The sequence below is a fragment of the Gymnoscopelus braueri genome (assembly GCF_963280865.1).
Source record: "Gymnoscopelus braueri genome assembly, chromosome: 6".
Lineage (NCBI taxonomy): Eukaryota > Metazoa > Chordata > Actinopteri > Myctophiformes > Myctophidae > Gymnoscopelus > Gymnoscopelus braueri.
In genome coordinates, this window is record NC_137607.1 from 21,194,700 (window position 1) to 21,216,711 (window position 22,012).

General features: G+C 40.1%; 1 protein-coding gene across 7 annotated transcripts in view; it reads right to left on the reverse strand.

Annotated features, from left to right (window-relative positions):
- The window catches only part of nfic (nuclear factor I/C), an 82,117-nt gene that overhangs the window by 22,673 nt on the left and 37,432 nt on the right, over positions 1-22,012 (reverse strand). For all 7 annotated transcript variants that reach the window (XM_080431859.1, XM_080431858.1, XM_080431862.1 and 4 more), the window contains exons 4-7: positions 20,546-20,729; positions 3,975-4,049; positions 2,850-2,924; positions 494-638 (exon numbers count right to left, since the gene is read on the reverse strand). In XM_080431859.1, the coding sequence (XP_080287985.1) occupies positions 494-638; positions 2,850-2,924; positions 3,975-4,049; positions 20,546-20,729 (479 nt within the window). The remainder of the gene's footprint in view (positions 1-493; positions 639-2,849; positions 2,925-3,974; positions 4,050-20,545; positions 20,730-22,012) is intronic.

A 22,012-nucleotide genomic window follows, 5' to 3' on the forward strand; every position in this document is an offset into this window, starting at 1 on the left:
AAAGACAGAAATGAATCACTTGTTGATTATCTTGACATGCAAAATAGCAGTGGTGGAAAAAGTACTAAAATGTTTTACTCACGTAAAAGTATCAATACTGCAATGTAATTTACTCTGCTACAAGTAGAAGTTTGAGTAAAAGTACAAAAGTATTGGTATAAAAATGTACTTAAAGTACCAAAAGTAGAAAGTACCCATTATGCAGAAGTTTTCAAATGTATAAAATGTATTAAAATCTTTTGAAAATAGCAGATCTACAAGCTCACAATGCGTCGCGATGCAACGCATTGTGAGCACACGTGTGTGTGTGTGTGTGTGTGTGTGTGTGTGTGTGTGTGTGTGTGTGTGTGTGTGTGTGTGTGTGTGTGTGTGTGTGTGTGTGTGTGTGTGTGAGTGAGTGAGTGAGTGAGTGAGTGAGTGAGTGAGTGAGTGAGTGAGTGAGTGAGTGAGTGAGTGAGTGAGTGAGTGAGTGAGTGAGTGTGTGCGCACATACCCGCTGGATGATGTGCTAGCCAGAGACCGTCTCAGGCTAACTGGCTGATTGACCGACTGGTTGACTGATTGGTTGAGGTCATAGGCCAGATGACCCTGCAGCTCTCCCAGAGAAAAGCTAGGACCTGCCCCTGTTACTACTGGAGCTGGAGAGACAAGCAACACGCACACGCACACGCACGCACACGCACACACACACACACACACACACACACACACACACACACACACACACACACACACACACGTTTGTATTATACTTGTGAAGACATAAACATTTTAAGAATAGGACGGCATCGAAAATAGCTGAAAATTGTCAGAAAATTGCCAATCTACAAGCTCACAACGTGTTACTGTGTGGCGCATTATGAACTTCTGGAGCAGCTATTTTCTGGTGCATGACACTGCCGCGCAACTACACACACACACGCACACGCACACGCACACGCACACACACACGCACACGCACACGCTCTCACACACACACACACACGCTCTCACACACACACACACACACACACACACACACACACACACACACACACACACACACACACACACACACACACACACACACACACACCCCCACATACTGATGAGTATGCAACTTTTTCAAAGAACTGGGACCTACAGATGTCATCAGCAGAACTAGAGACAGATAAACACACATTCACATGAGCACTATGTAATAGCATATGGTAAGCATATGGGTTGTGTCCGGGTAGCTCAGTTGGTAGAGCGCTCGCCTTTGAATCGCACGTTTCTGGGTTTAATAGCGGGCACCGCCAACTGCATGAGTAGGACGTCTTGGGTGGTAAAGATGTGCAGTAAGTACTGGTGTTAAGGGCAGGAACAATCGATTATTTTCTTAGGGATTATTATACTCTTACTTGTAGATCTGCTATTTTTTTTTAATCATGAAAATGTGTGCAAATCTTTGAATATGTATTTTTCAAATAAATGAATAAATCTTTGCTTTTGGGGGTCCCTGGAACTAAATATTTTGAGATGGCGGTCCGCGGCCAAATACATATAATTTTGGGGGTCCTTGACATGAAAAGGTTTGAGCACCACTGATATTATATCAACATAAGTGTTTCCGAAAACTGTTTTAGATTTAGAAGACATTTGTAGAATCGGCCTCAGGTATTCATGGGTTAAAAAAATATTTTATACTTATCAACAATTCGATTAACCTCTTAGGCGTTGTTTTATACTTTGTCGCACAATAGTGTCATGCAAAAGTGTTGAAAATACCAGGTTTAAAAGCTCTGCTATTTTCACTACTTTGATGGCCAAGAAATGTGCCCTAAAAAAGGATTGATTATTTATCGATCATTTTATTAAATGATTGAATATCACAAATTGTGTATCTTAAGTCCTGTACCTTGTTTATGGTAATGTAATTATACCTCCCCTTTCTTTCTCTTTTTTCTGTCACCGAGCTGTAATTATAATATGCATGTCTTTTCTTCATCATTTATCTTTGTAATGTATATGTGTATACAGATACGCATACTGTATATTTCTATCTATCTTTATTAGATTTTTTTCAATTGTGAAGACCATTTGTTGTGTTGTGTTTGTGTTTGCTGTCTGTGTAAAAAAACGTTAAACTCAATAAATATATAATAATTTAAAAAAAGAATTATTATCTATTATTTTATAATCAATTAAATCGCTTAGCTCGATTAATTGTTGCACCCTGATGGTGTTCCAGACTCTACCTCAGCCCTCAGCACTTAGCGCTCCCCGTGCCCCTTCTTAACACCTTCTGTTCCGTTGATGCTAGCGACTGTCCTAGATATGATGACCATGCAGACAGTCCTTGGTCATTTGTTCTCACGTTTTACTTACTTAGGCTTGTTTTTTCTTGACCACAATGTTAAAATGTAATTTCGATAGCATGTTATTTAAACAGATGTAAAGATTACTATTTTGAGTTTATTGTTTTAGACTGATGCTAGGTTCCTGGCTTACGTACCTGCGATCCTTGTTTACTGAAGCTGTCTCTCTGTGTATGATGTATGTGATTACCTTGCTTATTGTAAGTCGCTCTGGATAAGAGCGTCTGCTAAATTTTTAATTGTAAATTAATTAAAAAATGCTCCACCAGAGCAATCCATGTCACTTCCACCTACTTACTTAATAATAACTACAGTAAGTAATAAATACCGCTGTGTTCATTTAAAATGTACCCTTAATTAACACGGTACAGGATAAGGACAGAAAGGAATAGTACTTCTACCTGGGCCAACTTGCCCACAGTGAAGCTGCGTTGTGATTATGATGTAGGAAATGATAGCGGCTGTAAAGTTAAGGGTTATGCAGCCAGGATTAATGGTTAAGGTACTTACTTCTAGAGACCTGGACCAGTTCGGTGACATTGAAAACTCCTGACGTCACAAAACTGTCCTGGAACTCTGGACCATCTAGAAAGACACAACAGTATAGTTTACACAAGTGCCGTGGTGTGTGTGTGTGTGTGTGTGTGTGTGTGTGTGTGTGTGTGTGTGTGTGTGTGTGTGTGTGTGTGTGTGTGTGTGTGTGTGTGTGTGTGTGTGTGTGTGTGTGTGTGTGTGTGTGTGTGTGTGTGTGTGATTGCGTGCGTGCGTGCGTGTGGGTGGATGGTGAGTGCATCATAAAAATGTAAATAGAGTCCACAAACACTGTTGTTAACTCTCACTGTTTATCGATCCACAAAGTGTCTTCGTCATCTTCATTATCCTGATGAAGATCCTTCATCGAAACGTTGATCTGCAATAAACAGTGGGAGCCAACAACAGTGTGCGAACGGACTCTATTTTTATTTTGATGCTACTCTGTTTGTCCTGCACCTGTTCCCTAGAGTGGATGTTGCATGCTCTACGTTCCTCATTACCATCTAGGGCAGGCCGATAAAGACCAAATCAAATCAAATATTCTTGACCAAATGCCTCGACATTGATATTGTGATGATAATATCTTATCGAGACGATTGTTATTTATTTTTAAATAGTTCAAGGATGTTCATTGTTAGTGACGATAGCATATGTGCAAGCTCAAAACACATCACATAATGACACGTTGTGAGCTTGTGGGTTGCAATTTTCATAATTGTTTATTTTATTTTATTTTATTTAAAGTATAAAATAGGGTTTAACCCATTAAGACCTGAGACGATTCTTAAAAAAAATCTAAATCCTAACAGTTTTTTGAAAAAAATATAGAATTTTTTTTTTCACGATTTTTCAAAAATAGCAGATCTACAAGCTCATAGCGCGGCACTCGGTGCCGCGCTATGAGCTTGTATATCTGCTATTTTTGAATAGCCAAAGGCATCTAAAGTGACACAGAAGCGTTCCAGGTATCAATGGGTTAAGTGATTAAACCCAGGAAAAGGCTACACGACGCGTAAGTCGTATCATGTATTACAATATCCAAAATCTCATGACCCACGTCTTAATCCTAACCCAACAAATATAATATCAATATAATCTCACCCATGGTGGCGGTCCTGCTGTCATCCTGATCAGAGCCCACTCCTGTTCGACTGGGACTGCTGCTCTGCTCTGCTTCTGAAGGGAAAGAGGTGCAGACAGAGAGCAATGGGGGAAATTAATGAGCTTGTAGCTACAAGGAGATGAGGCTCAGTCACCACCAACAAATACACAGTGAAATCCATCGTTTTAATTCATTTACATTTTAAGCTAATTTAACTCTGAGAGTATACATAATGTAACCCAAATTTTCCAACAGTTTAATCACTTATTTTTCATCATTACATACTGTAACGGTAATGTGCTACTCCCCAACCATGCCCTCCATAATCTCTTATGATTGTTACTGTTGCTATGTCATTTCTGTTGTTTCTGAGGAAAGAATATATTTTTTCGGAGCAAATTGTTTTTTTTCCTTCTTTTTTGGAATTGTGTTTTTTGGCAGGAGCATCGAGTGCAGAGGAGTTAACTGCTGGCAGACTATTCAAACTGCCCCCACCCCCCATTTTTCCTTATACAATCTCTCTGTCATTCTCTCTCTCTCTCTCTCTCTCTCTCTCTCTCTCTCTCTCTCTCTCGCTCTCTCTCCCCCTCTCTCTCTCTTGGCCACAGAACCTGGGTGCCAAGAACTAAAGCTGCTGTTGGCACAGAGGTACTGACTCAGAGAAAGAAACAGAGACAGCGACAAAAACAGAGTAGTGAGAGAGGAAAGAGAAAGAAAACACAGATGGAGACGGAGAAATGAGTGACAGACAAAAGGCAAAAAGAATCAGAGAATTGAAGGTTTTTCAGCGTAGATTCTTCGTGATACGACAAGAGAAAAACAGAAACCAGAGAAATCTTGTAGGGATTAAACGTTTTTATTCTAACCCTCTAACTCTAACATCATGTGTATTCACTGAACATTCAGAAAAGACAACCATGGCCCAATGATGTCCAAATCATATAGACGTACTTTGTTTATTTAATCTTCGCAACATTAATAAAATGTTCCATTTTCAACACATCTGACTGCAATTTCAGACAGATAGATCTTCCCTTACTTCTCAACACAACACGCGTATGTTGGAGACATATCACAGAGATATCTGCATACCACATGTTACTTTAATAAATGATGTTGATAATACACGCAGTCCCAAACTTCAGTTAATACCGTGTTGACCAAATCACTTCGTTTTTAAGAGTGTGAAGTTCTCCAAATTATCCAAAAACTTAAAATAGTTGAAGTATGGGCAAATAACAAAATGCTTTCTATTTCAGTCTTAAGCATTATAGAGGATATAAAAAAATAAGAAACAAATGGAAACACATGCCTAGTTTTTTTGGTATGAAAACCAGCATTTTTTATTTAACCATGACTCATGTATCATAACTACATGTCTGGCATTTGTAACAAACTAAACCGCTTGGAAATCGGTTGAACATTCACAGAGTTGTGATGATTTTAACTGTGGCTATACCTACGGTAGCTCATGCCTCGATAGAGGATAAAAACAGCATAGGCAACCAAACAATTACATGAAACCCAACTAGGCTAGACTAAAGGGTCAAATTAAAACTAGGTATAAAAACAGGACAAAGACAAAAAAAAACTAAAGCCCAGGAAAAATTAATAAAACACTTTGTGTATGTCTATGGTCTTGGGTGCAGGTAGGCTACAGGCAACAAGCCTGTATGTCTTGTAGTGAAGAGGGGCAAACTGTGGATGTACAACTTATAACGAGCGAGAGTCAATAGGCAAAAGTCTGTGTGAAGAACAGATCTACATTTTAGGGCAGAATATACGTTTTACTCACTAGTCACTAAGTATTTAATATTCACCTTGCTGGCTTGCTCATTTAAAATATGTATTTTAGCACATATTTCAAAGTAATTATTTTTCAATGAAGATCTAGGACTAGGCTGTCGGGAGTGGTGGGGCGGCACCTTCTATTGGTCAGCCGCCAAGGGGCGTGTGTGTGCATGCGTGTGCGTGTGTGTGTGTGTGTGTGTGTGTGTGTGCATGCGTGTGCGTGTGTGTGTGTGTGTGTGTGCGTGCGTGCGTGCGTGCGTGCGTGCGTGCGTGCGTGCGTGCGTGCGTGCGTGCGTGCGTGCGTGCGTGCGTGCGTGCGTGCGTGCGTGCGTGCGTGCGTGCCTATTTAAGTATACAGTACCTACAGTATATGGATTTGGGATGATTTTGCACATTTTAACTTGTAACAGTGGAAGATAATGCACAACTAGCTTGTGTCAACCTGAAGCCTCAACATGCCTGAGGGGGAAATTGTAGCTTTGCACAATGCAGCAACTTTTCCTATTTAAAAACGTTGCATAAATTGTGTAAAATATATATAACCCCAACAACTCAGCCTTGCCAAATCAAACACACACAATAAACATTTGTCTCTCCACCTGTCCTATACTTTAATATTTAATAGATATCAATGTATGCATTGGATGCTTGGCATTTTACTCTTCTGTTATTATAGTCGGCAGCAATGTATCTTGGATTAGTTGTGTTACAATTAGAACACATCTTTTATCTTGACAAGTAACAAAACAAAAGATTTGTAAAACAAATCCCTTTTTAAAGCCTAGATTCAAGGTTAGTATACATATCCCCAGCGTAAATATATCCATTTGTAACTCTAAGAGTGTACAAATATAACCAAATGGACTCAAATGGTCCGTTTGTACACCTCCAGAGTTAAATTAACAGTCAGGATTTTACCGTGAAGTAAAAACTGAGCGTGTTCAAACTGACAGTGTTCTATCCATTTATAGAACTGCAGAAAACTGTGGCTGGGGTCAAGTCCATCAATTCACAGAGTGGGCGTGCTAGCTTTCAAATGCTGGACACTGCTTGCAGAAAGACAGCAGCCATGTTCGCCTGATTGGAAAATAACTGAAACCCGATGTGGTGGTCTTTGTGAGTTAATTGCGGTTTTTCGTTTACATTCTGAATTGAGTAAATTGGACGTGAAGCGACCCCCGGTCTTCTGAGGAGAACAACAACAACAACAGCAGCACGCACGAATAAGGATAATGTGTTTTTAATGCTCGCGTCTTGACAGTGTGTTGGTGAGCTAGCGCTGCCTCTGAAACCACAATATTAAAACCAGAGCGTTGACTCTGGGCTCTGGTTTGGTAGGAGGGTTTTTATGCCCCAAATGACTGTTGGTACCGTTTATTCATTTCATATAGGGGCAGTGGTGGAAGAAGTACTCAGATATTTTACTTAGGTAAAAGTAGCAGTACCACAATATAAAGATACTCTGTTAGAAGTAAAAGGCCTGTGTTCAAAATGTTACTTGAGTAAAAGTACAAAAGTATTGGCATTAAAATATTAAAGTACCAAAATGTTTGAAAATAGCAGATCTACAAGCTCACAACGTGTCACATCGCGACTATTTTCAAATAGCCTATGTATAGAAGTGGTTAATGTATGTTTTATAATATAATAATTTATACCTGCAAAGTAACTAGCGACTAAAGTTTTCAAATAATTGTAGTGCAGTAAAAGTACAATATTTGCCTCTGAGATGTAGTGGAGTAGAAGTAATTGGGTATTGAAAATTGGAAATGCTCCAGTAAAGTAAAAAATACCTCAAAATTGTACTTAAGTACAGCACTTGAGTAAATGCACTTAGTTACTTTACTCCACTGCATAGGGGGATGGAAGACATTTGCTGTGGAGGCACCCGACCCGCCTCCAACCACCCTCCCGAGCCCTCCCAGCATCATGGGTCACGGTGTGTGCACTGTGAAAATCCTCCGCATCCATTTAACTCTGTATTTTACAGTGCAGTGTTGCACTGCCTTCTCCTCCTACTATATTGCCATCAGTGTGTATTGCTGAGCTGGGATTCTACGGCTCCTAAAAACCACAATATGAAAACCAGATGTGAACATGGCGTTCTCTTCCAGTTGTTTTTGGACTGTGCTCACAGTCGTATTAAATATGTTTATACAAAAGGTTCTCGACCAGCCAATGAGAAAGAGGCGCGTACAACCCAGGATCGCCTGTAGCATCGAGAGCAACTCGAGAGTTGACCCTTTAACAACATCAGCAACTCTTTAAAGATCCTTTCTAGTATGCATTTATTAAATGTGTTGGGAAAATATATATATACTGTGTATTAAAGAAAGCAATAACAAAAAGTTATTCGCTATCTATCTAGCATCCAGGAGATTTTTCCTTATCTTCTAAATTAATTAATTGAAGGCAACGTAAGCAAAAAATGCACTGGCAAATCACTGCAGTCTTATAAACCCCTTATTAAGATGTTTTTTTGTTCACATTCTTGCTTACGCTAAACAGTAAAATCCCTAAATCTGTTACAGTATGCTAAAAATACACAGCACTGAATGAGAGCATGAAGTCGTTACTTTGTTCTTGAAAAGCAGACTTTTTGGAGATCAAAGGTTTAACTTGAGAGCATGGCATGTAAGCATGGCATATTTAGTGTCTCTATCCAAGGGCTTTAAAAGGTGCCAATTAGTTTAAAATCCGATCAGTCTAATGTAGTCATCTCATTCTCTGCTTTAGTACCGTGAAAAGGCTTCTTCATTATATTTCACCTATAGCACTATCAGGATCGTTGGCAGCACTAGGAAATTACATTTCATAAAACCTAATTTGTCACATGTTCCTGACCTACAAAATATAATCAATTGGTAATAGCGTAAAGCAGGGGTCCGCAACCTTTTTGACATGAAGTGCCACGTTTTTTATTTTCTTGATAGTCAGTGTGCCATAATCAACATTATGTTTAATTTTGACACCACATAAAAATATAATATTTCCAACAAATAGTTTTCTTTCTTCTTTTGAAATATTTTCTTTCAAATCAGGACATTGTAATGATCATTAGACCAATAACGCACCTATGTCCCAGACTCCCTCCCCAGTCAGAATGGGATTATGTGCAGGATGTAATTTACATTTAATTGACTACATTGTTTTTTAAATATTTTATTTTAAACCAAAAATCCTCTCTCTCACACTTATGCCACTGTGCCAGTGATTACCCTCCCCTGTGCCAATGTTGGCACCCGTGTCTAAGGTTGCCTACACCTGGCGTAAAGTATTTACTCTCTGCGAACTTTTGAGATATTCTGGCTACAAAATAAAAGAGAATAACTTTTCACCTAATAAGTAATTATAAGCTATTGGTTAATGATGAGCTAATCATAAACTAGGCCTAATCATACTAGGCATAAAACGAAGGGCAAATCGCCAAGGTTTCTGTACTGAGCACTGGCTGGGTTATTGAGTGGCAAAATAGGCTCTCTCTCTCTCCCTTCCTCTCTCAAGGATGCAATCTTATATTGCATCTACTCTTTTTTACATTGAATGCCAAAAACTGGATTGTGTACAGCAGTGCCTTTCAACCCTTTTCATATCAAGGTCCATTATCTATTTGGCATTTGAGCCACGGACCACCGTTTGATGAGATTTAGACTCTCACACCCAAAACTTGGGTCTGAGACTTAAGATTCTGTCCACAATTCCATGCTGTATTGATATTGGTACCATAGGAGAGATAACAGGCAAACGTTGATCAAAATAACAATCCTTCTACATTCTCTAATTGCGTAGACTTCTTCTAAATTAAGTAATGCAGATGTTTAACAATAATTTAACTGTTGAGAGAGTAAAATGAAACCAAATGGACCCGTAAGGGTCCATTTGGTTTCATTTTACTGTAGGCTCACAGAAACCCATTTGGTTTCATTTTACTGTAGGCTCACAGATGAAAATAAAGCTCATCAAATGACTTTGTGACGTGCAAAGTGGTGAATTGCAATGTTGAAACTGTGCATTATCCCGTTCAAACCGGGAACGCATCTGTGTAACCACTCTATCTATATTTCATACTTTGGCTATTCAAAAATAGCAGACATACAAGCTCATAGCGCGGCACCGAGTGCCACGCTATGAGCTTGTAGATCTTGTAGATCTAAAGGGAACATTTGTAACTCAAGTCTTTGCTTCTGGGGGTCCCTGGAACAAAATATTTTGAGATGGGGGTCGGCGGCCAAATACATTTGGGGGTCTCTGACATGAAAACGTTTGAGCACCACTGACATTAAAGCAACATACGTTTTTCAGAAAACTGCAAGGATTTAGAAGACATTTGTAGAATTCCCAGGAGCAAAGATTTGAGTTACAAATTTGTTGTAACTCAAAATTTGTGCGCAAGATTTGCACACATTTTCAAGATTTTTCGAAAATAGCAGATCCACAAACACAGAGTGCCGCGCTATGAGTGTATATTTGTTTAATAGCCAAATAAATCTAAAAATGTCACAGAAACACAGATTCTTTCCTAGTCTAAATTGGTTATTGTGCAAATGAAATGGCAGGAAGAATGGAGAAAACATGTCTGAACAGCGTGGCCCATTTCCACGTTAGTTTAGCTCTCCCCGTCCATAACTGGAGATGATCATAATCACTGTATTTCACGTAGCGTGCAGATCTCAACCAATACAACGTGTTTGGGGTCGCCGCAACTCGCTCAACAACAGACACAGCAAACCAGTGTTAATTTCGTCGACCAAAACCATGATGGAAAATGTTCGTAGACTACCTTATTTCATTGACGAAAACTAAATTAAAACTATCTTATGATGAATAAAACTATGACTAAATATACTGACAATGTTGTCAACAAAACATAACTAGATGAAAATGTTAGGGAGGACTATAGTGGACAAGAGATCCAGTAGAACTAAGACGAGTCATTTTATGCTTGACGAACAAGCTCGCAACGGGTCTGCGACGTGTTGCGAGCTTGTAGATCAGCTATTTTCGGCAATTAAAATTTGCTGGCAAAATGAACACAGCAGCAAACTGATATTTGAGGTGTGAAAGACATTATTTCACTGTTGCTCGCGGCACATCAGCATGGTGATTCAGTCTGAATCACTTTTCCTCGCTCGCTCACGTCACTGTAATGGGTGTAACCAGCGGAACTAGCAGTGACGTAATGTGAGCTTCCCGGGCCGCAACAGGTCCTGACAGCTAAATAGAATGTTTGACCATGACAGAAATAAACTATAGGGATCAATAAGGAGACGTGTCTGTTCTTCATTGATGTGCATCGTGTGCTCCAGTATCTGTGGGTTCAGTCTTTAACCCATTCAACCCGGGGAATGCATCAACAAATGGTCTTCTAAATCCTAAAGGTTTTCTGAAAAAACTCTCTATATCTTATTCTATACCAGTGGTTCTCAAACTTGTTCATGTCAAGGACCCCCAAAATTACATGTATTTGGTCGCGGACCCCCATCTCAAAATATTTTGTTGCAGGGACCCCCAGAAGCAAAGATTTGAGTAAAAAATGTTCCCTTTAAAAAAACATGTATATTCAAATATTCTCACAAAATGTGTGCAAATATTTGAATATATACATTTCTTTTCTTCACGACTTTTCAAAAATAGTAGATCTACAAGCTCATAGCGCGTCACTCTGTGCCACGCTATGAGCTTGTATATCAGCCATTTTTGAATAGCCAAAGTATAAAATAATGGTTATATAGCTCAAATCTAATAATGACACAGATGCGTTCCTGGATTGAACGGGTTAAGAAGTGGCCCATAGAACTGTTCTTAGTATTGTGTCCTGATACCGACCTCCATTTACTTTGGGGGGGTGGGGGGGGGGGGGAGTGGCTGAAGTGCAAGAGACCCACATCAAACCGCTCCATTACCGTTGACAATAGCAATATATTCTAGACAGACTGCAGAGACAGTTTTATACTTCCACAGTATTTCTCTGACCTTCTATGATATCACTGGAACTATTTCTGAGCACTGGGGACCTGACCGTTAACTTCTTGCTGTAATGTGCTGCTTGTAATGTGGGTGATGTACAAATTGAAGCATCTGCTAGCTGCAGGTGTTCCTGAATAAAGGGTGTAGCTACTGTAAATGCATGAAACACGAATAATAACAATCGATTATAAAAACTGACTATCTGATTATGTCTTACTGCAAATGTAGTTCTTTACTATTTGCTGTTATCTCTTCAAAGTGTGTATTATCCAAGGGGCAAACCCCCCTTCGCTGGAATTGAAGCTCACTTCCGGGTTCTCGTTCAGCCTGCTGTTCCTATTAATGGCCCATAGCAAATGTCGCTATTTTACCTTCTCTGTTCGCAATACATTATAATCTCAATGCAAGTCAATGAGGTTTAGGGCAAACTTGACACTTGATTTTATTACCTTAGTAAACCTTTTCATAAACACTTTATGTTTTCAATCGCTAGTTTCAAGTCTTGATATGATATGCGTTTAGTAAATTATGGTCCCATAAATGCTTTAATTAATGATAAAGTAAGGTATGTTTCTAGGGTTTCTACTGCTTCTACGGGAGTGAAGACCCGCCCTTGCTGCGGTTGCAGCCAATAGCATTAATTTCCGGTTGCATTTCGGACCGGGTATAGAAATATGGCGGATTTGAAATCGCTGAAAAATAGGCTTCATTTACGGTCTGTAGAACAATGGCTTTTTGTCCATTAATTTTTACGGTCTATTGTATTATCTTACTCTTTACCCCTGCAGCACTAAGAGCTGCTCTCCGTGTGCTCTCAGGTCAGGGAAACTTCATCTCTGTCTTTTTTTTAAGTTGTCATCCCCACTAATCTCCTTCCACTTTGCTTCCCCCCTCCCTCTTCACCTTTGCCTCCCAGTATAAATCAAAGCAGAGCAGTGGTTGTCAAACATTTTCATGTCAAGAACTCCCAAATTGATAGGTGTTAAGCCACGAAATATTTGTTACCAGGGACCCCCCATAAGGGAATGTGTTTGTTGTTAAGAGGAGATTAAGTACAGAATTTTACAACCATCTTCACCAGTGGTTCTCGTAAAAAATTCAAGGACCCCCATAACTCTGTGTCCAAATGGAATCAAATGGTTCCATTTGTACACTCTCAGAGTTACAGATGTGTAAGGGTCCATTTGGAACCCAGACAATCCCTGGACCCCACTTTGGTCTATACTATACTCTTATACATTCTCTCATTGAATGACCCTCTAGCTGGTGAAATTATAGTGAAATTAACTACTTTCAAACTGGTGTCCCTATTTTGTGCATGTCATAGGCAAAACGTTGCAAAAATAGCACAAAATAGCAGATCTACAAGCTCACAACACGCTGAGATGCATGGAGTTGTGTGAGCTTGTAGATGGGCTATTTTCGCTATTTTCAAAATGGTTCAACTGTTTTGCGAACCACTGCATTATAGTACAGTATGCTTTCACCCATGTGGTGTGCATTAAGCTCAAGCCATGCAGACTGTCTGCTTGAGTGGCTGCGATATCTCTGTTTCTCTTCCATCCACTGTCACTCTAAGCCTCGTGCCCCGAAGTCTCCCTCCTGCCCTCAATCCTTCCTCCTTAGGGAGACAGGCCAGGTTCAGGATTAAGTTACAGTTACATCCCATTATACACGTGTATAAGAGAGAAACTGTTGGGTTTCGGCTCCTCGGCAGTGCAGCAGCAAGAGAAAAATAATAAAATAACAACAGAATAGCTGTAGAAATTATTCTCAAAATATAATACAGGTTAGCTTACAGTTTTGCAGGCTAAGTGGTTAAATCAGCCTACTGTACTTGCTGGTAGCCCTGTTCGTTTAGCAACCTTACTAGAAATAGACCAAATATATACTGAAATATAAAAATGGTGGACTTATAGTTATAAAAGAAAAAGGGGGCAAACTTTTGCACAAGTGTACAAGCGGGTTACGGTCAAAAAATTTATTGGGTCAACTTTTAGTTTTAAGTCCTCCCTAAAGACTTTTTTAAATACCACATGGTCCTGATTTTACTAAATTATGTATTTTATTGTTTTTTAACTGTATTTATGGGACCGCAATGGAAATAAGCCTCTGGGCTTTCTTGTGCCATCCTTTTGACTACAGTGTTCATGTTTTTGTTTGTACATATGCTTGTTGTCAATATACAAATCAATAAATAAAAAAAGAACACCTCAATAATAATAATAATATGGACGGTTCCCACTCATTTAGGGTATTAGTTTTGTCACAGTACATTTGCACATTCATCCTAAGTATTAGGAGCAATGGGAGCCATTAATACAGCACCCAGGGAGCAGTTAAGAGGTTAAATGCCCTGCTCAGAGACACTTTGACACATAAAGTACAGGCCGGGGACCGGGAAACAAACCGGGGACCCTCTGATTCCCAGAGACGGCCTTTCTATACGTTCAGACGTTTTGCAGTAAAAGTTGTCAAGTGGCAAACTCTTGTACTGCAAGTTTGGGGCCAAAGCATGAACAAGCAAAAGGGTCTCGATTCACTGTGGGGCTCTGACGTCACTGACGTAGACGCAAAAAGGACACTAATGTGCATGCTTACAGTATGGTAAAGAACTAAGTACATTTACGCAAGTACTGTACTTTATTTTTTACTTTACTGGAGTATTTCCAATTTTCAGTACTTTTACTTCTACTCCACTACATCTTAGAGGCAAATACTGTACTTTTACTCCACTACAATTATTTGAAAACTTTAGTTACTAGTTACTTTGTAGATTTTGATTATTATTACAAAACGAAAACATACATTAACCACTTCCCTATATACATTTCGGCCATTTGAAAATAGCCGATCTACAAGCTCACAATGTCTCACGGTGCGACGCATTGTGAGCTTGTAGATCTTCTATTTTCAAAACATTTTAATACATTTTAGACATTTGAAAACTTCAAATACATTCTGCATAATGAGTACTTTTGGTACTTTAAGTATATTTTGATACCAATACTTTTGTATTGGTATTGTATTGTACCGGACTTTAACTTGTAACAGAGTATTTCTACATTGCAATATTGATACTTTTACTCAAGTAAAACATTTGAGAACTTTTTCCACCACTGCTTATCCTCATGATGTCATCAATTGGCCCAAACCCGGAAGGAGGACAGTATGCGCTGCAACTTTCATTGAAATAAGTGGCTGGGGATTTTCTGTGCCTCATCCAGATATAATGAGCTGAACGCACTAATTTCTACAAGCTCTTCCCTGCCATGACAATAGGGGGCAGCATATCAGCCATTGTGGCACAATTTTCTTTTAAACCTCTCTCTCACAATTATGTCAGTGAGAAATCAGAATGTAAATCGCCTATAGCTAGCTGTAGCTTGGAATTTGTCCAAAATTACATGGAAAATATCTGCAACAGAAGGCTATTGTTTAACTTTCCCCATTACAGTTTTTCTCGAGCGCTAAGTCACTTTGAATGAAACAGTGGTCAACTGTAATCATTCATGACCATGACTTACTGTTTTTTGTCAAGTCATTTCTCATTGCTTTCACACACAATGCAAATATTAAGGACACTTTTTGCAAGCCAGTAAAGACAATTCCATACAAAAGCCACAAAAATCTAATAAAGTAAATCATGTCAAACAAAGTATTTGTGTCAGCTGGTCAGAAAATGCTTCCATAATTGTTTGTGAATCTCTTCTGCATGTGTGCAAAACCTCTTCACATTCATTCAATCAACAATCAGTCCTACATGTATGACAGAGTCAACTCTGAGTTGGCGTGTTTGCAAGAATGGAGCAAGTACTGTATGAGAGATCAAGGACAAGTACAAAGGAGAGGAACAGGGACCCAGAGAGTAACTCAAAGGGGAAGACAAAGAGCCAATGTTTCTGATGAAATCTGTGTCACAGTTATTGATCATGTCATCGATCACAGCCTTTCAGTGAGAGAGGCTGGCCAGCCCAATCTCAGGGGATCAACTGTGGCATCAATAGTGAGAATATTCAGGAATGAGAATGGGTAAGTGACTGTATCCTTACTGTATGTCAGTACTACTGTATATGTAAAACAGTTTTTCCATTGTTTTATGTAATCCTCAAAAAAAAAATTGGTTTGCTTTTAAAAATATATATTCAAAGATTTGCACAAATCTTCAAGATTTTTCAAAAATAGCAGCATATCTACAAGCTCATAGTGAGCTTGCATATCTGCTATTTTTGAATAGCCAAAGAAATCTAAAATGACACAGGTGCGTTCCCGGATTGAATGGGTTAATAAAGAACTGTAGGAGGCATTGAGAATCCCCTCCCATTGATTTCAATGAAACTCACCCAAGTGCATACTCCACCCGAAAGAACACTCTCCTTTACGGGGTTTGATGACAATAGAGCACGCACATAGTGTCCTTTATGCATTGTACTTCACTATGCTCGAGCACAATGTGGTCCCAAGCTTACAGTACGAGAGTTGGCTACTTGTCAACTTTTGCTTCAAGTAGCACCCTGATCTACAAGCTCACAATGCGTCATGACGGTTCATGGCCAAATACATATCAATTTGGGGGTCCTTGACATACAACTGTGTGAGAACCACTGCTTTTAGTATGGCCAAATACATATACATTTGGGGGTCCTTGACATACAACTCTGTGAGAACCACTGCTTTTAGTATCACCAAATACATATCAATTTGGGGGTCCTTGACATACAACTATGTGAGAGAAACCACTGCTTTTAGTAAACAAGCATACAGGCCATGCTGTGGTAGAATGTTTACTTGCCTTTACATACTGTACGTATGCATACTGTAAGTACGTCTATATACCGTAGTACGTATGTGGCACACACATATATAATACATGAAAAAAGAGGAACAATGTTAGGGCATATTGAAAGCTGTAGTTAGAGTTTATTGGGCCATTGTGTAATGATTGATAGATGACAAGTTCTGTGAGATGACAAGCTATGCTGGTTTAGGTAGACTTATTGGATTTTGTGACATGTTTTCTAGATGTTTCGGGTGTCTTAGGGCATTTAGCAAATGAAATGTGTCATTTTGCCTAACACGATTCAGGGGTTTGATGGCAGCGTTAGCTGTTTTTTGCAAAAGTGAATTTTGTTTGGAGAAATGTGCTCAAGCAATCAAGAAAACTTGTAATGCAATACACAGCGAACTGACTGGTCTGCACCACTGTTCCCATGTTGTGATGATGTTGCAATGTAGGGGAGAATGGGCCATTCAGCGTTTTCCCCACATTTGACAGGAACTAGACTTTACCCAACCTCCCTATCAAGACACAACCAGGCCTTTCCTCTCCACTAACCCGTTATTGCAGAGAGATTCAGTGTCGTTAATACTGTGAAACCACGTCTGTAGAACTTAAGTTAGCTAGCCTACAGAAGAAGAGAGGTGACCTAGTGTGGTTCCGTTAGTTAAATTGAATTGAATTGAATTGAGAGTACAAAGGAAAGGACCCCAATGGAAAACAAGCCATAGTGCTTTCTTGGGTTTAAAATCCTCTTAACAGATCTCATATTGAACTGTACTTCCCTGTGCTTGTCTTTGCAAACTGTTAATAAAGTATTCAATCAAGCCCACAAGATCTTCACCTAGTGGGCACACAGTTTTAGTGCCCACAACATCCGAATGTTGTGGACATGTCTTATATATTGTGGCCACAAAAAAAGCACTAGACAAGAACTCAACCGTGCCAAGTCACCTCTCTTTACTTAAGCCCCATGCTGTGGAAATAGTGCTATAGGGATGGAACTGGGATGGAAACTAGTAGAGTTATCTAGTTAGCTACCGTACAATTAGCCCGGTTGGAAAATCAGATCTAGGTCTTCCCTCACTGTGTCCATGGCATGGTCTGAGAGACGCAGTGAAACTAAAAATAACCGGGGAACTCACATCAATTCATACACTGCCAAGCCAACCAACCATACAGTGTGAGTGACTCACTCTCTCTCTCTCTCTCTCTCTCTCTCTCTCACACACACACGCGCGTGCGTGTGCACACACAGGGAAACAGGGCATACAGTTGAACTGTGCTAATACGCAAGGGGCAGAAATGCGTCTGGTGAAATCATGTAATCAACAGCCTTTCAGCAGAAACTATTTCAATCTCCCTACATTAAACAGATAAAGAAAGAACCGAACCCAGAACAGTTCAAAAGGTCACGATACAGCGGAAACATTTCAGAGATAATAGACAAGGACGACTTTCACCCACAGTTTCAGTGCGTGAGCAACAACCTTTGTTGACATACTTTGGTCCGTTACATGTTGGCAACATTGATTTGGTCCCAGCTGTGCCAGTACACATCTCTGCAGAGAGCTACGACAGAAACCTCTGTTGCTGCAGATGTCAATAAGTATCTATAACCGCAGCGTATTATGCAGAGTAACGCTGACATTGTGTGTCATGTTATATGATCAGTTCAAACACAATAAAAGACACATGAAAGGGAGAACGCTGCACAGAATGCTGTTTTGTATAACACTGCCCCTACAGGAGGACAGTGGAATTACAGGGCTGACCTGACATGACCTCTCTCACTCTCATTGCTTCCTTCCTGCTCCTGTCTTGCACATCTCTTCAATAACCCCTCTCCACCCCCCCTCCTCTGTCTCTCCTTCTGCCTCACTTTCTTTTTTCCCTCCTCCATTCAAACTCTTGTATTTCTCAGCCTCTCTCTTCCTTCTTTTTTCTCTTTATTAACTGTCTATGCTATGAAGAGCATAGGCTACATGCCAGAGGTACGGCTACTATTCAGTCTCAAATCATGTCCCTCTGTTCCAGCTCAAACTCTATCTGTATGTTCCAACTCTATAACTCTCTCCCTCTCTCCCTCTCTCTCTCTCTCTCTCTCTCCCTCTCTCTCTCTCTCTCTCTCTCCTCTCTCTCTCTCTCTCTCTCTCTCTCTCTCTCTCTCTCTCTCTCTCTTTCTCTTTCTCTCGCTCTCACACGCACACACGTTAAGCACTTCCTAGGATAGAAAGTACACACACATACACACACACACACACACACACACACACACACACACACACACACACACACACACACACACACACACACACACACACACACACACACACACACACACACACACACACACACACACACACACCCCTTCTTTGTCTTTTTCATTATGCTTTTCTCTCGTTCTCTCTCTCCCTCGGCCTTTAACAATAAAATGCTGACTAGCTATTCTTCCCCTAACCTACTTCTCCCTCACTCTCTTTCTATGCGTGCGTGTGTGTGTGTGTGTGTGTGTGTGTGTGTGTGTGTGTGTGTGTGTGTGTGTGTGTGTGTGTGTGTGTGTGTGTGTGTGTGTGTGTGTGTGTGTGTGTGTGTGTGTGTGTGTGTGTGTGTGTGTGTGTGTGTGTGTGCGTGTGCTCAGCCACCCCAGGTGATGGCATTATGATAGAGAGAGCGATAAAGGGAAGGAAGGAAAGAGGACTAGGGAGAGGCAGATGGAAGGAAGGATGTGAGCCGAGGGGAGGAAGGGTAAAAGTATTTTCTACTGTAAGAGTTGTAAGCTTGGCATCCGCTTATCTAAACAATGAGCAGATAAACTATAATAAGCACTCAGGAAGTTAGCATCACACAAAGCTAGCTCGCTAGCCAGGCCCATGATCATCTGAACAAACAAAAGAGAAAGAGCTCACACGAGCGCAATTTAAGCCTAAATAAACATGACTCAGGTAGCATCAAAGCTGATCGAGTATTTATGCAACGTGATCGTTTGAACAAACTGATTTTCCAAATGCTATTATTCATAAAGCACAGTGTTTTGTCAACTCAACAATTCAAATGTGGATCCCCTGCATCCCCAAGTGTACTTTTCAACTTTCTAGTCAGAGATACATAACTACATGGTTTTAATATCCGAAATCAGCAATCCCACAGGTGAGTACAAGAGCAATCTCACTGCAATTTCCTTTCCTACCTCTGTCTGACGAGAAGAGCATCTCCTCTTTTCAAATACTTTTGTTTATAAATGACCTATAGCGTTAGTTGTCTGGGTACGGTCAATGCAACATTTTTGTCCCCCATAGAGAAACCAACTGAAAAGCACTGATCTAATGGGTGTGAACCAGAGAGTTCATGCCTTGATACCAACTCACCAATAATTTATATAAAATCATTATTTATATAGCAGCAGTGGGGATATTTATACCGTATATGGCATGCATGTATGCCATGTGTGTGTGTGTGTGTGTGTGTGTGTGTGTGTGTGTGTGTGTGTGTGTGTGTGTGTGTGTGTGTGGGTGTGGGTGTGTACGTGCGTGTGTGCTTGTGTGTGTGTGTGTGTGTGTGTGTGTGTGTGTGTGTGTGTGTGTGTGTGTGTGTGTGTGTGTGTGTGTGTGTGTGTGTGTGTGTGTGTGTGTGTGTGTGTGTGTGTGTGTGTGTGTGTGTGTGTCTGTCTGTCTGTCTGTCTGTGTGTGTGTGTCGTGTGTGTGTGTGTGTGTGTGTGTGTGTGTGTGTGTGTGTGTGTGTGTGTGTGTGTGTGTGTGTGTGTGTGTGTGTGTGTGTGTGTGTGTGTGTGTGTGTGTGTGTGTGTGTGTGTGTGCGTGCGTGTGTGTGTGTGTGTACTTTCTATCCTAGGAAGTGCTTAACATTAACATCAAAGACTCAGCAACCAACAAGCATGGCCACTTCATGTGTGGAAGTGTCTATGTGCGTGTATGCGTGCATGCGTGCATGCGTGCATGCGTGCATGCGTGCTTGCGTGCGCGTGTGAGTGCATGCAGGCATCCGTCTGTGCCTGTGACCATGCCTGTGTGAACATACCTCTCTCTTGTACATAATAAGCCAGATAGAGGTCCAGCTCTTTGACGGAGACAGCGATGTGCCGAGGCTGGACGCAGAGGATCGGGTTGGAGCAGTGACCTCCTTTCACCAACCGCTCGCCATCTGTGCTTTCTAAAGGGATTCCTTTAAATAGGATTACCATCACCAGGTCCAACCTCCACACCTAAAACAACACAAAAAAAAAAAGAACGTATTACCACAGCTATAAATAGCATTAACATAGCAATAACTCTGCTCTTGACCAGGCTTTCTCCCTGTGCTTTCTAATGGGATTCTCATTAACAGGCTACATACAACTTACACACCTATAATAACAAGAAGAAAGAATAACAGCGATTACAGTTATTATCATCATTAACATTAGATTGGCTCTAATCTAATCTAATTGCTCTCTGGATATTCATTTTAACAGGATTACCAGCACCATGTTCAACCTAGAATATTAATCCTATTTGAAAGATTCATTCATGGAAAATCTGTTTTTCCAAGGGCATACAGTGACGGGAAATAGGGGAAGGGGGTGACATGCGGCGACATTTATTAGCTAGAATTAAACAAGTCTTTTATATGTTTGATGGCAATTGCAAATCTTTATTGCATTGCATGAAGCACTGGGTATGTTCCAAAAGCAGCATTTAACACTGAGAGAGGTTAAAAACCCACGTAAACCCTCTATACTAATACATAGTTGACCGGGATTGGCACCAAAACTCTTCTGTAAAAATAGCACAAGCTCACAACACACACGTTTGTGAGCTTGTAGATCATCAATTTTCTGCAAGAGTTCCCCCCAGAACAGGTATGCTAGGTTTTAATTGTCATCTATCCTGAAGTCTGGATCCTAATGAGATTCAACGATTCTAACCCTAACCCTTAGCACAGATTTGGATTAAGAATTTTGTTTGGAGATTTTCTCTGGAACATTCTAGAACATTCTTAGCTTGTACATAGGTAGCAGCAGAATTACCAGTATTTTAGCTTGTAACCGTGTTTTGTAATTCTTTTGTATTATTTATGGTCAGTGGTGTAAGTTAACTAAGTACATTTAGTCAAGTACTGTACTTATTACTTAAGTAAAAAATGTTTGGTATTTTTACTTTACTGGAGTATTTCCAATTTTCAGTGCTTTTACTTCTACTCCACTACATCTCAAAGGCGAATAAAATGTACTTTTACCCCAAAACAATTATTTGAAAACTTTAGTTACTAGTTGCTTTGTAGCTTTTGATTATTATTACAAAACATACAGTAACCACTTCAGCCCTTTATACATTTCGTCCATTTGAAAATAGCCGATCTGCAAGCTCACAATGCGTCGCGATGCGACGCATTGTGAGCTTGTAGATCTGCTATTTTCAAAAGATTTTAATACATTTTATACATTTGAAAACTTGTGAAACGGGACATTCTGCATAATGAGTTTCTACTTTTGGTCCTTTAAATACA